The sequence below is a fragment of the Vitis riparia genome, chromosome 4 (assembly GCF_004353265.1).
Source record: "Vitis riparia cultivar Riparia Gloire de Montpellier isolate 1030 chromosome 4, EGFV_Vit.rip_1.0, whole genome shotgun sequence".
Classification (NCBI taxonomy): Eukaryota; Viridiplantae; Streptophyta; class Magnoliopsida; order Vitales; family Vitaceae; genus Vitis; species Vitis riparia.
In genome coordinates this window covers 24,539,915-24,555,335 of record NC_048434.1, presented here as the reverse complement: position 1 = coordinate 24,555,335, position 15,421 = coordinate 24,539,915, and the positions used below count along the sequence as shown (strand labels likewise).

The following is a 15,421-nucleotide window of genomic DNA, read 5'->3' as shown; positions in this document are numbered from 1 at the left end:
ATTACTGATAACTGGATATGCTAGGTGTCATTTGGATGCACTTCTGGTTTTCTCCTTTCAAAAATAAAAATGATATTAATCCTTATATAAAAAAGATGATAACTCTTTGAGTTTTAAGAAGGGCGGTACGGTACCTTGACTGCCACAGTACATGACAGGTTGAGGGGTGAATGAAGGTAAAAACGGACTCATCACAACCTACAGCTACAAGTATGTGATTTTAAAGCGCCATGCTTTGCCATTGCACAAGATTAAGAGTAGTTAACCGAAGGAAATGTTGAGCAACGTGGTCTTAAATTCCAAGACTCCTAACAAGCACGGTGGTGTCTGGAACTTCCACCCCCTACCAAAGGCAGAGACCTGGATAGGTGTTGTTGGGGGGTTTGAAAAACACAATTCTCCCGATCAATTATACAGGAGAGTAACTTGTAGGAGCATATGGAGGAGAAACACCTGCAACAGAAGAAATTTGAGTGAAAAACACCTCCATTTATGGGCAACAAATTACATTTCACTCATAGCCTAAAATTATCTAGAGCCAAGTACAGAACCCTGTTAGGGGAACTGCAACAAAGGTAAAAAAACACCTCTACTTATGGGCAAAAATTACATTTCCCCCGTGCACTTAACTATTTACAACCAAGTAGAGAGAACCCTGCGGAAAGGGACACCCATTACCCTTCTTCCCACTTGCATCTCAGTCTTTCATCCCTAACTTAATGTTCTGAACTTTAACTGAAAGCTGCAGTTTCTGCTCTTCAATATCTTTCAAAACCGAGAGCAAGTTGGCCCGATATACTTCACATTTTCGCCGTGCACGTTCCAGCTGACGTGATAGTTTCTGGATTTTCCTGTCTTGGTCATCCTATATTAAATGTATGCATTTGTTTAATTTCAAGTAGGCATACATTAAGCAGCATAAAATTTAGATATGAAAAGAATACAAATTGGAGAAACATTCAATATTAAATGGAGGCGAGCAAACATTTGAAGAATTATTCTATCACAATAAAATTTTCAAATTTTGTAATCCACAGGGGAAAGCATTCAGGTCACTAAGGAATGAAGACAACATATATTAAATGTTGTCTGGATTTTCCAGCTGACGTGATAGTTTCCGGATTTTCCTGTCTTGGTCATCCTATATTAAATGTATGCATTTGTTTAAAACCATTGTAAAAGAAATATGGTTTTATCATTATACAAAAACACATATTTAGTAAACCAAAAACAAAATGAAAGCAGCTCTAGTGTACCAAATTGTAAACACTACATTCCACAGGCACTAACAATGCATACATTTCAAGTAGGCAAACATTAAGCAGCATAAAATTTAGATATGAAAAGAATACAAATTGGAGAAACATTCAATATTAAATGGAGGCGAGCAAACATTTGAAGAATTATTCTACCACAATAAAATTTTCAAATTTTGTAATCCACAGGGGAAAGCATTCAGGTCACTATGGAATGAAGATAACAAACTTGGCAAAATCAGTATCCTTGTACATTATCTATGATACTTAGAATCAGATATTAAAATAGAATCTCTTTGAGTGCAATGCAGCCTGGCATGAAGAGTTTTTGTAGCAATAGAGATACATCTCCAATTTAGATTAGTTTCCAATGGCCAGATAATTCCTTATGTTTTAGAATTTGTAGAAATTATTATCCTTAGCTTTCAATATATGTTCTTATTAGCAATTGAGTCTGTTTTTTCTCTTTTTTGCTCACTCTCTTACTTTCAAGTTGAATAGTTGTTGCGAACAACTTCATGTTGTTGATTGTTGGCCAGGCAGCATCAGGAAGTCCCCTCATTTCCTGCTTAAAGCAACAATTGAAGATTTTGTCTATTTAACCCTGTCTTTGACCATAGGGATCTCCTTTAGTTTCAATTGTGACCTCCTTCATCATAATATATGGTGTTGATCAAGGTGTTTTACTCACTATCAGAGAAACTTTCAGCAACAATTTTGCAATAAGATTCTTTTGCTCTTTGGCTCTGATACGAAGCTGATGCTTGGTCATATAGTGGGTAGGAAGGTGATGCAACTGTTTGAGGAATTTTACATGAAGTTGTTCTTTGTTTGCACCTCAATGCTACTTTATTGGCTCTTATTCCTAAGAAGGAAGGGATGGAAGATATAAGGATTTTAGGCCAATTAGCCTAATGGGCAGCCTTTATAAGCTTCTAGCAAAAATAATAGTGAACAAGCTAAAGAGGATAGTTGGAAAGGTGGTGTTAGAATACCAGAATGCCTTTGTGCGGAGTAGACAGATTCTTGATGCAGTCCCAATTGCAAGTGAGGTGATTGACTCGAGGAAGAGAAGCTCTAGTGCTGGTTTAGTTTGCAACTTGGATATAAAAAAGGCTTATGACTATGTTGATTGGAACTTCTCCTATCTGTGATGGAAAAGATGGGCTTCGGTTTGAAGTAGAGAGAGTGAATTCATTTTTTCATTTCTACTATAAGGATGTCAATCTTTGTCAATGGTTCCTCTTCATAGTTCTTTTAGAGACTTCTAGGGGCTTGAGGTAAGCAATCCTATTTTTTTTTTTTTTTTTTTTGTGAGGATGTGTCAGGTCTAAAAATTAAGCTACAAAAAAGTGAACCCATTCTAGTTGGGGAAGTGGAGGATGTGGGTAGACTAGCATCTTTGCTTGGGTGAAAGGTTGGGAGGTTTCCCGCTTCTTATCTTGGTTTACCCTTGGGAGCACCTCATAAGCTCTATGTAGTGTAGGATCGTATGAGAGGTTCAATAAAAGATTAACTTCTTGGAAGAAATAATATTTGTCAAAAGGAGAAAGATTATTTCTTTTAAAGAACACTCTCTTGAGCTTAACAATCTATTTTATTTTCCTATTTGCTATACCTAAGAAAGTGAGGTTCAAATTAGAAAAGATTTAAAGAAATTTTTTGTGGGGAACTCTTTAGGAAGCTAATAAAATGTATTTAGTGAGTTGGACCAAGTTTTAAAGATACGAAGTTTGGAGGTTCTTAATTGAGCCCTGCTTAGTAAATGTTTATGGAGGTTTGCCCCTTGAACGAGAATGCTCTTGGAGGAAGATTGTAACGACCCGCACCTAACCATGTAGATATTGTCCGCTTTGGACCCAAGGGGGCCCTCACGGCTTTAAAACACGTCTACTTGGTTAAGAGGAGTCTCTACATATATAGCACCAGGAACATTCTCCCCTATCCGATGTGGGACATCACAAACACCCCCCCATGCAGACACAACGTCCTCGTTGTGTCCCATGGGATTGCAGGGTCAAACAGACAAAGTCAAACAAACCCCCACACCGGGGTCGGGAATCGGCTCTGATACCATTTGTAACGACCCGCACCTAACCATGTAGATATTGTCCGCTTTGGACCCAAGGGGGCCCTCACGGCTTTAAAACGCGTCTACTTGGTTAAGAGGAGTCTCTACATATATAGCACTAGGAACATTCTCCCCTATCCGATGTGGGACATCACAAAGATCATCCAAGGAAATTTTAAGGAACTCATTAGGGGGTGGAACACTTGTGAGGTGAGGAACTTTTGATATAAGTCTTTGGAAAGGATGGGGGAATTCAACCACAAGATAGTTGCTCAGGTTAAAAATGGTAGATGAACAAAATTTTGGTAGAATAAGTGGGTGGGGGAAATCTATTTGAAAGAAGCTTTCCTTGGTTGTTCAATCTAACTTCTCATAAGAATGCTAGTGTTGCCAACATGTGGGAAGGTAGAGGTAGTGAAGGCTAGTGGTTGGTGCATTTTAGAAGACCCTTCTAAGATTTGGAAATGGAGGGGAGGTCCCAATTTTTCAAGCTTATTTATATAGTGAAAGTGCAAGATAATGGGGAAGAATCTTAGTTTGGAAGGAGGAAAGGAAGGGAGTCTTCAGTGTAAAGTCATTCTATAGTTTTCTGTGTGCTGAATCTAGAGTGAACTTCCAAGCCAAAGAAATTTGGGGATCTTGAGCCTCTTATGAGATCTTGTTTTTTCACTTGGGAATCAACTTCAAGGTAAAATCTCAACTATAGACATGGTTAATAGATGTAGTTTTTGCAAAGAAAGTGAAGAATCGGTTGATTACATTTTGATTCATTGTGTCAAAAAAAGATGTTATGGATGTTCCTTTTATTAATTTTAGGTCAGAATTAAGTGTTTCCAACTACAGTGAGAAATCTGCTTCTTGAGTGGAAGTTTAAGGTTTTTTTTTTTTTTCTTTGATAATAAACAAACATATTTTCATTTAAAATGAAGGTATAAGAGTTAGACGAGAAATCCTTCCCTGAATACAAAACCTAACCAAAATAAAGGAAAAGTAATACTCCCCAAAATACATAACAAATAACTCCTTTTGGATGTACATGTTGATATCCAATCAAGTTGAATTATGTTAAGATGAATGCCTTGGAAAGCTGTAGTGATAGAAGCCCAAAATGATGAATGGACGTAGACTAGATCCCACATCATTTCGATAAACCTCCACTAGTCCTCAAAGATCCTTGTGTTTTTTTCCTTCCAAACTATCCATATCAATGAAAGACAAACAATTTTCCATAGCATTTTGCTTTTAGAAGTGTTCTCCAAACCCTTAAAAGAAATATCAAGATGTCACTAATATTTCTAGGAGGAACCCAAGCAAAACTAGCTAGTCCAAATAGTTTGTGTCATAACTCGAAATTCATTGGGCAATGTTAAAAAAAGCCAATCCATCGATTCTCCATTGCTCAACAAAGAGAGCAAACACCTTCTCACCTAAAGCAAGTTGTCAGTATTAACCTTCTTGTTAACCACTAAGCAAGTAAATATCTTGACCTTTGATGGAGATTTTGATTTTCATATGAAAATTACAGGAGGAAAGAGGACTTGAGATGATTTATTAGATAAACCTAAGAAGAAAGACTTGACTGAAAATAAGTTAAAGGGCAATAAAGACCAAACTTTCACATCCGGGGAAGACGGTGATAGCTTAACATGGTTAGAATAGACATGAGACTTTCAAGATCTTCTATCTCCAAATCAATGAGGTTTTTTTGAAAGTAAAGGTTCCAAGATGAAGGAGAAGAAAATTCAAGGATAGATGAAACAAGGGTGTATTCAGCTGATGTGACCCTATAGAGATTTGGGAATTGAGAAGCCAAAGGTTGTTCCCCCCACCACAAGTCTTCCCAAAAAAGAATCGTTGTCTCATTACCCACCAAAAGGACATTCAAGTCGCCATGTTTGGCAAATGATGCCTCTTTGCTTGTTTTAGTGTATTTAGAAAGAGCGGAACCGCATAATCTTTAATAGAGAAGAACTTGCATATTAGAGGTTAAAGGAGAGTTTCATTAATTCCCTCTTTGATTGATAAAAAAATTTCATTAGAAATGGGAAATTTCTCACTGTTGGCCTTCATAGATAGTCTTAGTTGTAGATAATTTGGTTTTGAGGCTGGTTTTTTTATTTATTATTATTTTTATTTATTTTTATTTTATTTTATTATTTTATATAGATACTTGTTGGTTTTTTTGTGTATACTTTGGGTGTGCCCCCTTTCATTGGCACTCTTTCAATAAATTGTCTATTTGCTTATAAAAAAAAAGGTTAGCAAGGGTCTTGCAACATGTGTTACTAACTCCATTCTAACTTGATTCAAAAAGGCCTTGCTGCAGTCCACATTTCAGAAGACCCTTGATAACTTCACAGTGGGCCTGCCAACTTCACCAGGAAGCTGCCAGATGCATTCCACAGGTGAGAAGCAAGGTGCATTCCAAAACTTGCATCAGCCCTGCCAACTTCACCAGTGAGTGAAACTCTGGTGCTCTTGAGCTGCCAAAGGTCGCATGAGCTATGCAAAGCATCTACACATCATTGCGAAGCTGATGCAAAGTGGAATGAGGCTTGCAAACATTTTGTGAAGCTATTCTCTGGCTATTCCAAATTCTCATGGGTTTAGATGGTGGATTTCAAGTTGAGGAAGGTTAGAATGGAGCATTCTAAGAGTAATCATGGCATATCTACTGTGATGCAATCTAGCAAGGAGTTTCCAAGCATGTCTCAATGTTGAATGGAGCAATCCACTTGGAAATGAAATCACATAAGCTTGCTATGTGAGAGAATATAGCTTCAGCAGCAGGGACAGTTCACAGGAAAAAGAAGCCTAAAATATTTTTAATGGCTGGGTATGGTCCACAACATAAACAAGAATGCAATAAAGATTCTGCCAAAATCTCTGATCCTAGTTGGACTAATGGCAATATGTCAGAACAGCCAAAGTGGGCCAAGATAGATTTCACAGTATTGCTTTTACCAGCTTTGCTTATCTTCTAAGACAATTCATTGCATTAAACTGATAAATAAAAAGGACGAGAAATCCTTCCAAACTATACAAAAGCTCACCAAAAAATGAAGAGAAGTATGACTATGCAGCTTCACAAAAAATAAAATAAAATAAAGAAACAAGTCATATACCTAAAAAGGTTACAAATGATGAATAAGCCAAAAATTTGTGGATAAGAGATTTCAGAGAAGGCTTGCCTTTGGAAGCCCCTCACAAAACAACGAGAGTCTGGATGTGGTAGATGAGAAATTTCAAAGAAAGTTTGTTGCATGGAAGAGAAACCTCTCAAAATGAAGAACACTTACTTTAATAAAAAGTAAGTTGTCTAGTCTACCAATTTACTTCATGCAATAGTTTTATCATTTCAAAAATGATGAGCTTAAAATTGGAGAAGATTCAAAGAAATTTCCTCTATGGTAAGGGTGTGCTTGTGAAAAAACTTCATCTGGTAAATTGATCTATCATTTGCTCAGACAAAAACAATGGGGGAGTCGGTATTAGAAATCCCTTCACTCCAAACAAGGCTCTCCCTAGCAAGGGGAGTTGGAGATAAGTAACTAAGAGAGAATCCCTTTAGAAATGGATTATAGTAGAAAATTTTGGTGAAGGGGAGGATGACACTTAAGGGGTGTGAGGGATGGTTATAGGGTAGGTTTGTGGAAGGTAATTAGAAATGACTAGGAGAGCTTTAAAAGTATATCGCATTTCATAGTTGATAATGGAAGAAGGATTCAATTTTGGAAAGAAGAAGGATGTAGAGAGCTATATTTGGAAGAGTCTTTTTTAACATTATTCTCCATATCCACCACCAAAGATTTATGGGCAGTAGAGGAGTGGGAGCAAGTTTGGGAGGGAGGAAGGTAGAGTCCCTACTTCTCAAGACAATTCCACGGTTGGGGGCTTAAAAGAGTGATGACCTTATTACAAAGATGGCAAATAGGTTCAATCAAGAGAGATGAGGATGATAGAATGGGTTGGAAGAAATCTAAGTGTGGCAAGTTGTCTATTAAATCTTTGTACTTCCTACCACAAGGAAAAAGAGAGCATGTTCCTACAAGCAAAGTTTGGAACCTCTGAATTCCTATAGAAGTGGGAATCTTTGCATGGAAAGCTACTTGAGGAAAGATTTTGACAATAGATCAACTCCAAAGGAGGAAATAGATAATGTCAAATAGATCCTTTATAGGCAAAGATGTGGAAGAATTGGTAGATCATATGCTCCTTCATTGCACTAAAACAACCATTCTGTGGTAGTTGCTTTTCTCTTTGTTTATTGGGGGCTTTAGTGATGCACTCTACGGTAAGAGGAACACTTTTGAGTTAGCATGGAGCATTCATGGGAAAGAAACAGAGAAAAACTTGAAGAGTCAATCCCTTGCAATTGTTTTGGACATTATGGAAAAAAAGCAATGGAAAGTCATTTGAAGATATTGAACAATCAAACCAAGCAATCAAATCTTCTTTTATGAGTATATTTTTTGAATGGTTCAAAGAATACATTGATAATCATTCATTGACCATGATATGCTTTGTTGATTAGCTTAGTTCTAAGTAAGCTATTAAAAATAAAAATAAAAATAAATCCAAAAAACTTGTTATACTAATTCAAAGGTGGTAAAAGAATCCTGGACAAATGAAACCAAATACTTTGTTCCACATTTAGCTAAAAGGTCTACAAGTTGATTAGCTAAGCATAAATCCTAAGATAATGAGCATCTCAATTCGTTGGCTATTAAACAATTTAGTGAACTCCCATAAACCTCTCCTTTTTTTAGATACACGTGAGATGACAAGTCAGGTCACTCTCTACACAAATTAGAAAGACACATGGCTTTTGCTTGTAAGAGACCCTCCAAGAGTGTCAATATCTTTTCCCTAATGGCTAAACTTCTTTTTAAGTAGGTATAGAAAAAGCTTCCAACATTATACCAAAATGATCTCTAAGAATGCCTCGTGTCCCTTATAGTTGAAAGTTTCTTAATACACCACAATGATCTTTGAGAGCATCTCCTATCCCTAGCTGTCCAAGGTTTTCTAATGAGCAACAATCAATACTTCACTTTTTTAAATCCACTAAAGGTAGTGTTTAAACAAAATCTCTCCCTAACTAAACTTTTTGCACTGCAAACATGTTTTTAGTCCAACTTTTTTTTTTTTTTTTGATAAATAAGCAAGCAATAGATTAAGAAGCAGAAAAAAGCCACACGGCATACAGGGAGTATACACAAAGGAGCGTCTACAAAGGCATCAATAATAGAGGATTAAAAAGAAATGGAAATATACATATATATAATTGAATCTCATAAATTCTCCAATGACCTCTTTATTTTCTCAAAAATCCTAAAGCTTTTCTTCTTCTAGATGAACCAAATCAAAGAGTGACTAGCTACTTGCCAAAGAACTCCACCTCTAAGATGACCTCCAAAATCCTCAAAGAAGATGATCATCATTTCCACCACACTATCATGGGGCAGTCAATCAATCCCAACAAGATTGAACACACTTATGTTGAAGTCCCAAGGCTCAAGTAATGTAGAAAGAGATGATCAATTCCTTCTCCATTCTCCAAACACAAACACTAATTTAGACTAGGAATTTCGTACAACTTCCTCACCTATAGTATATCATGTATTGACCTTCCTATCAGCCAAACTAAAAGAATTTTTTTTCTTTTTATTTTATGAGAACCAAACTAAAAGAAATAAAGTTGTTAGAAACTAAAAGGTCTCTAAATAGAGAGCTAAGATAAAAATTTAAGGGAGCCAAAATACCATACCCTCCACATTTAAGAAGCTAAGCAGGAGGTACACATAAGACAATGAGGATTCGAGAGTAGTAAGCTCCTCAATATCTTGACAAAAAGGGTTATAATGATAATTAAATGCCAAGAAAGGGAAAAGGATGAAGGGACTTAAATGGATAAGATAAAAAAACTCCATAGCCCTTGCAACCCTGAACAAATTTGGAAGTTAGCAACTAAAAGGACAACCATGACACTGAGTATCATCCTTAGAAATGGATATTTGTACCATCCCTCATAGGAAAGCAAATGAAAAAACAAGCAAAATCTGAAAAAACCTTTACTAAAACTTTTCAAGGATAATAGTTCACTATTTGACAACACTAATAGCATCCTAACCATTGAGTGATCTATAGATACGCAATATGACCTTGTGCCATAAAATGTCATTTTCCCTTGGGAGATTGCTTTTTTTCCCCCCCTAAATTTAACTTGAGGCCTAATGTGCACCTAGAACAAACAAAATAAGCTTAAGATGAATTGGCTTTCGAAAAAACTATAGCATCATCTTGAATCTAATTTAGATTCTCTAGTAAAACCATCAAAATCTCTAATGTTGAAAGTGAGCCTAGAACCTCATAACTATTTGTGAAACCCTTCAAATAATATTAAAATCTCCTCCTATGCATCACATCAGAAAAGTTAACCTAAATAATATTTGATAACTCAACCCAGAACTCCTTTCTCATGAAATGATATTCAGAGCATAAATAGCAGAAAGCCAAAAAATACCCTTTGCCATTTAATGGGAAATCAACTGAAACATATAAGGAACCTGTAAACACTTCCAAACAACTACAGAGCCTAGAATCCTAAATTATTAATTTGTACACCTCCTGTGTACTTGGGCTGCACCCCCCGCTCTTTGATTGGCGTCTTTTATATATTCTTGTTCGCTTATCACAAAAATAAAAGCCCCCAATTATCACAATCTCCACTAATGTGATTAGCAAGTTTTGTAAGGTTATGATTCATGTAATTCTATGATAAAAATGCTACACGTACATTTAAGAAAAATCAAAGTACGTTAGAAAAATCCAAATATGAAGACCCTACTAAAACAAGAAATAAATAAATAAAAATAATAATAATAAAAACCAAATACTACAACAAGAGAAAGAAATTAGGAGTTACTATTGTATGAAAAGAAATTAGAAAGCAATTTAAACTAAATAACAGAAAAACTGAACATAGATGGAGATTACACTAAATCCTACTATTGCATGAAAAGAAATTAGAAAGCACTTTAAACTAAATAATGTAAAAACTGACCATAGATGGAGATTGCTCTAAACCCCATTGATGATCCCCAAAGGAAGCACTAGCATGATTTCCCTGAGTAGTGCGGTCTTCTCTGCCAGCTCCATTGACATTAGCTATTCTCCCACCATTCTTTTTTACAAGAGCAACTTTATCTGCTGCCTCTTGTAAAGCAGCCGCTGCCACATTGTAGATGTCTATGGTTTTCACACCTTCATCTACATACTTAAGGGCCTCATGACGAAGATTGTTATATCGCACAGTAAGAGATTCTCGGGAACTATTCAACAAATCATTGGCTCGTTCCTCCAATATGACGCCACTCTTGGCATTTCTCGTCCATCGCTTCAAAACATAGCGAGATGGTAGAGTGAGGACATTGGTCACCCTGAAGACTGTCAATATATGTCTACAAAGTAGGCCAGAGAACTCAAACATCTGGCAGCTACAAGTTGCTTTCATCTCTCGAACATTAAATCTAACAAAGTAAGCTTTATGGCTTTCCCCAAATTTAGCTACTCGATAGATACTGATTGCATCCTGATCCTCAACTTTGGTCGCCAAGAAAGTAAGAGTCTCAACTAGCTCCTCTTGAAATTTCATAAATAGTTTCCTTGTGTAGAGTTCAGCTGCCTGTTTCTCCATCGGTGATGGGGTCTTTAGACTGGGGCTAGTATTAATCGTATCATAATCTGCTTTAACTTCTTTCTCATAGCGACTTTCCAAAGCCTTCTCATACTGCTTGACAAAAAGCTGCAGAGTTGTTGATGCATTCACATACCCATCAAAGTAGGAGTTCATGCTATCGCTGCGTTGTGTTATGGACATTTCTGCAAAGAAAGTGTCCCTCAAGTATACAGGGACCCACTGCCGGCGATCAGAAAAAACTGTTTGAAGCCACTCATGTTCCCTGAGGTAATATCTATCAATTAGGGAAAACCAACAAGATTCAAACTCTTCAATGGACTCAGTCAGGTTTACACATTTATGGAGTTCTGCTTCAAAATTCGGATGTCCGGAAAGCACATGGGATAACTTCTCTTGGCATTCCTTAAAGATGTGCCACTTGCAGAAACGGTGACGGGTCACTGGAAAAACCTGTGTAACGGCCAATCGAATCACTCGATCATGATCGGTAGTGATTGAGACTGGAGGACGACCAGACATTGCTGCAAGCCATGTTTTAAATAGCCAAACAAATGATGCTTCAGATTCATTTATTAGGAGGGCACAGCCAAACAACACAGGCTGTCCATGATGGTTCACTCCTGTAAAGGGTGCAAAGGGCAACCGATACCGGTTTGACCTGTATGTTGTGTCAAAGGTAACTGTATCACCAAAGTAAGTGTAGTTCATCCTTGCCTTTGGGTCAGCCCAGAAGATGTTGCTCATGCACTGATCTTCATCTCCCTGGACAGCATAGACAAAGGCCGGGTTCTCAGCTTGCATGTTCCTTAGATAGTCCAAGAGGAGCTGGGTATCCCCTCCAAGGGTCCTCTGCCGACTACTTCTCATGTAATTCCTACAGTCACGCTCTGTGAATCCAACATTGCTAATTCCACCATATTCTTTAATAAGAGCAGACATTATCCCACTGGGTCCAATCCCAGCGCCTTGCAAGGTATCAATCAAGGACTTGGCGGCACCAGAAACATGGCGGTGAGAGCGGAGACAATGCACCTTATCAGGAGGGACCAGCTCATGGTTATGTTCCTTGACAAACCCAGAGACAACCCATCTGCTTGAATCTTGAATCTTAACCACCAACATGGCCTTACAACCAACTCTGGTTTCAGCACGGGGGCGCTTCACTCTGCCGTCGCGGCCAGGTTTCTCCTTGTCAACACGAAAACCCTCTTTCGCACAGACGAATGATCTCTGGATGATGGCTCCGTCACGCCTGGAGCGGCGAGACATGCTGACACGAGTACTAAACCCAACACGGCGAGCATAAGAATTGTAGAAGGCCTTGGCAGCCTCTTCGGATTCAAATTCCATACCCTCGTAAGGTTCAAGGTTAGTATCTCCTTCGGGGATGTAAACTTCCCCAGCAGAAGCAGAAGCACAAACAGCAACAGCGGCAGCAGAGGAGTCGAGAAAATCGTCCTCGTCAACGGGATGCTCAATGTCGACGGCGTCATCTCCTATCCCCATCATGTCGAATTCAATCACCTCGTTACCCATGCTCAATGGTTCGAACTCCATATTCACCCCTTTGAAGAGGAGATTTTACTAATTTATTTAATTTAAAGCCCGCCTCCCACCCACAAAGAGAAAAAAAGAAGAAGGAAAAAAACGGAATTCGCCCTATGAAAAACCTCTAAAACTGGAAAACAGAGAGTGTAACAAGAATCATGGCAATCACATCACAACGTATTGTATAAAAAGAGATTCACATGATGAAAGGGAATCGTAAAACTGACCGTGCTTGTATGTATCACATGTAGGGATGAATAACAACGCCATCCATAAGATAAAGAGTGAGTAGAAATCGGATCTTCACCACAAACACTTGGCACCCACAGGAAGAGAGGAAGGGAGGGAGAGAGCGTGACATTTAGGGTTTCCTACGGACAATTGAAATAAGAGAAGCAAACTACAAATTCAAGTATTGTAACCGCAGGCTTTGATTCTTGATTCTTGATTCCTGATTCTAGGAAAATTCTCCAGCCTTGAGGTTTGATTTATATATAATACTATATATATTATTATTACTCTGTATATATAAATGCAAAAAAAAAAAAAAAAAAAGGTGTGAAGTTGCAGAAGTGAATGAAAGAATGAGGGAGGAGTTAGGAGTGGAGAGTGTCAGCGAGAGAGACAAGGAACAGAGAATCGATCGCGGAAGGGGTGGATGGGTTTTAGGGCTTTGATATGGTATTTGACCGGACTTGGATGCCCTCTTATTAATCACCGTTGGATCTCATCACATCTGCTTTTCTGTTCATCACCTTACCTGTTGCCCACTTATAATTATATTTTTATTATATTCAATTATAATGTTCAAATACATATATATAAAACCTTTTATATGAATATATTAAAAAGTTTAGAAGACAAAAAATAAAATCAATACATACCTTAAGAAAGTTTGTGTTTTGCATGTACGAGAAATAGGTTGAAGGTTGGGACAAATTTTTTTTTTTTCCCAAAATTTCTTGATTTTTTTCATCCACCATAAAAAAAAAAAAAAAAAAAAAAAGTAAGAGTATGCTTGGATATCATTATAGAAAGCGTTTTTAACATTTTAGATACTTGAATGATAAAAAATTTCAAGTATTAAAAATATTAAAACCACTTTTTAGACTTTTAATCTATGGTACCAATTTGATACCAAATCAAACTTTAAATCCGAGAAGCATATGATAAAATATGGGTCATTAATGCATACATAATTGAAGTGCATAGATAATAACTTGAAAGGTATAATGACGAGACCCAAAATTGTTCTATATTCAATAATAAAAGAAAAAATAATTTTTGAGTGTGAGAACGTTGAGCAATTGTCAGTGAAACGGAGTGTTTCTTGGAAATTGAGAATTGTTTTTGTCTTTTGTTTCTTAAAAATTATTTGATTTATGTGGTTGATGCTTATTTGCTTATTGTCCCATTTCCATCCCATATGCTTGAAATCTATTCATACAAGGCCATCTCTTTTAGCCATGAATCAAAAACACGTGTTTGCAACTTCTCCAATGATGGAGGAGATGAGATGATAATGAATTATTCCACTGCCCAACTCACAGTGTGGAAAACCCTCGAACCACACCACCCCCTCCCCACCTTTCCTCTATTTCCAGCCAATCCATATTAATTTCTACCCAAGAAGTGAATCCTCTACCATGTAGAATATTGCACAATTATCTACTACATCTCTGCTTTGCCTAGACTAATTCAAGGCTAGTTATGATAACTGTCACACCCCTAAATATCTCACTGAATTTTTCACTAGTGCGCAGTGCTAAGGACCCGTCCTTAGCCAACCTTCCTTCCCAGGGTTTAGAAAAACAGAGTAAAACACAGAAAGAACAAAGCAACAGGGACACACGAGGTTACGGGAATCCTTTCCCAACTTGTATTAATCACTCTTACAAGACAAAATTGCTTCATGAACCATAATACAATGCTCTCACCCAAGCATACGAGAAGGAACCCCTTTTCCCAAAACTCTCTCTTTCTGTTTCAAGGCTGCAAGAGCCCTTTTAAAATATTCTAGCTACAGTTACAAATTTGAATTTCCCAATTCAAATCTTGGAGCCAACTTTGATGGTTATGCAACTGGCCAAAACCGCCCTCAACTGCCCTGCATAACCACCCACTACCTAGATAGTGGCCTGCACATGCCACCCACTTGCACCAGCCATCATCCCTCAGCCAACTGCAGGTCAAATGACGGCTTGACTTGGTCTACTACCATCTCCTCAGGTCTTGCTCGCCAAGCTGCTGGTGAGTCCCCCTAACAAGCCGACCCTTCCCCCGTAAGGTGCCTCTTGTGACCGAGTGCCCATCAGCATGTCTTTGATTAAGGCCCTCTAAGCCAGGCAGCGTGCACCAACCATCTAACCAAGCATCTGGTGCATCAGTGTGTCTTCCCCACACTGATGTGTGAGCCCGTGCCATGTCTAGGTGCCCATGGCTTGGCCTTGTTGCTTGCTTCCCCTGTCCTGACCAGCTTCATAGCAACGAGTCATGGCATTGCGCCCATGGCTGATCCCTCTTGGTGCACAGGGCATTGCGCCTCTGTGTTGTGCGTAGGCATCTTGGTGCAAGTCAACTATCGCTTAGAGCCATCAGACCATGGTATTGCGCTCATGGTTTCATCAGTTGGCTCACCGCACAAGACTTAAGCACCCTCGTGCCTGCACAGGGAGGGAGTAGGCCGCACCATGCCCCGTGTCATTGCGGCCACGAGGTGCACACCACACATGTCGTGGAGCCCATGTGTGTGCGCTCAAGTCGCATTGTGTGTCTTAGGCACGCCCAAGGCCGTGCCATGGTGCCCCCTTGGTGCAATCAAGGCTTCTCTTGGTGGCTCCCTCA

The 15,421-nt window shown here is 38.3% G+C and overlaps 1 protein-coding gene across 5 annotated transcripts; it reads right to left on the bottom strand.

Annotated features, from left to right (window-relative positions):
* Nucleotides 1-60: 60 nt before the first annotated feature.
* LOC117913031 (protein FAR1-RELATED SEQUENCE 5-like) lies at nt 61-13,258 on the bottom strand. Of its 5 annotated transcripts, none has more exons than XR_004651073.1 (3): nt 10,394-13,255; nt 631-865; nt 61-453 (listed from the first exon to the last, which is right to left on the bottom strand). XR_004651073.1 is itself a non-coding variant. In XM_034827885.1 (3 exons), exons 2-3 carry the CDS (start codon nt 12,584-12,586, stop codon nt 698-700), a joined length of 2,361 nt encoding a protein of 786 aa, XP_034683776.1. In that variant the 5' UTR covers nt 12,587-12,707; nt 12,805-13,255; the 3' UTR covers nt 469-697. The 5 variants fall into 5 exon arrangements, 4 of the variants coding, with proteins under 4 accessions (XP_034683779.1, XP_034683776.1, XP_034683777.1 ...); XM_034827885.1 differs by lacking the exon at nt 61-453 and having other exon boundaries at nt 469-865; nt 10,394-12,707; nt 12,805-13,255; XM_034827886.1 differs by lacking the exon at nt 61-453 and having other exon boundaries at nt 469-865; nt 10,394-12,525; nt 12,805-13,255.
* Nucleotides 13,259-15,421: the final 2,163 nt, after the last annotated feature.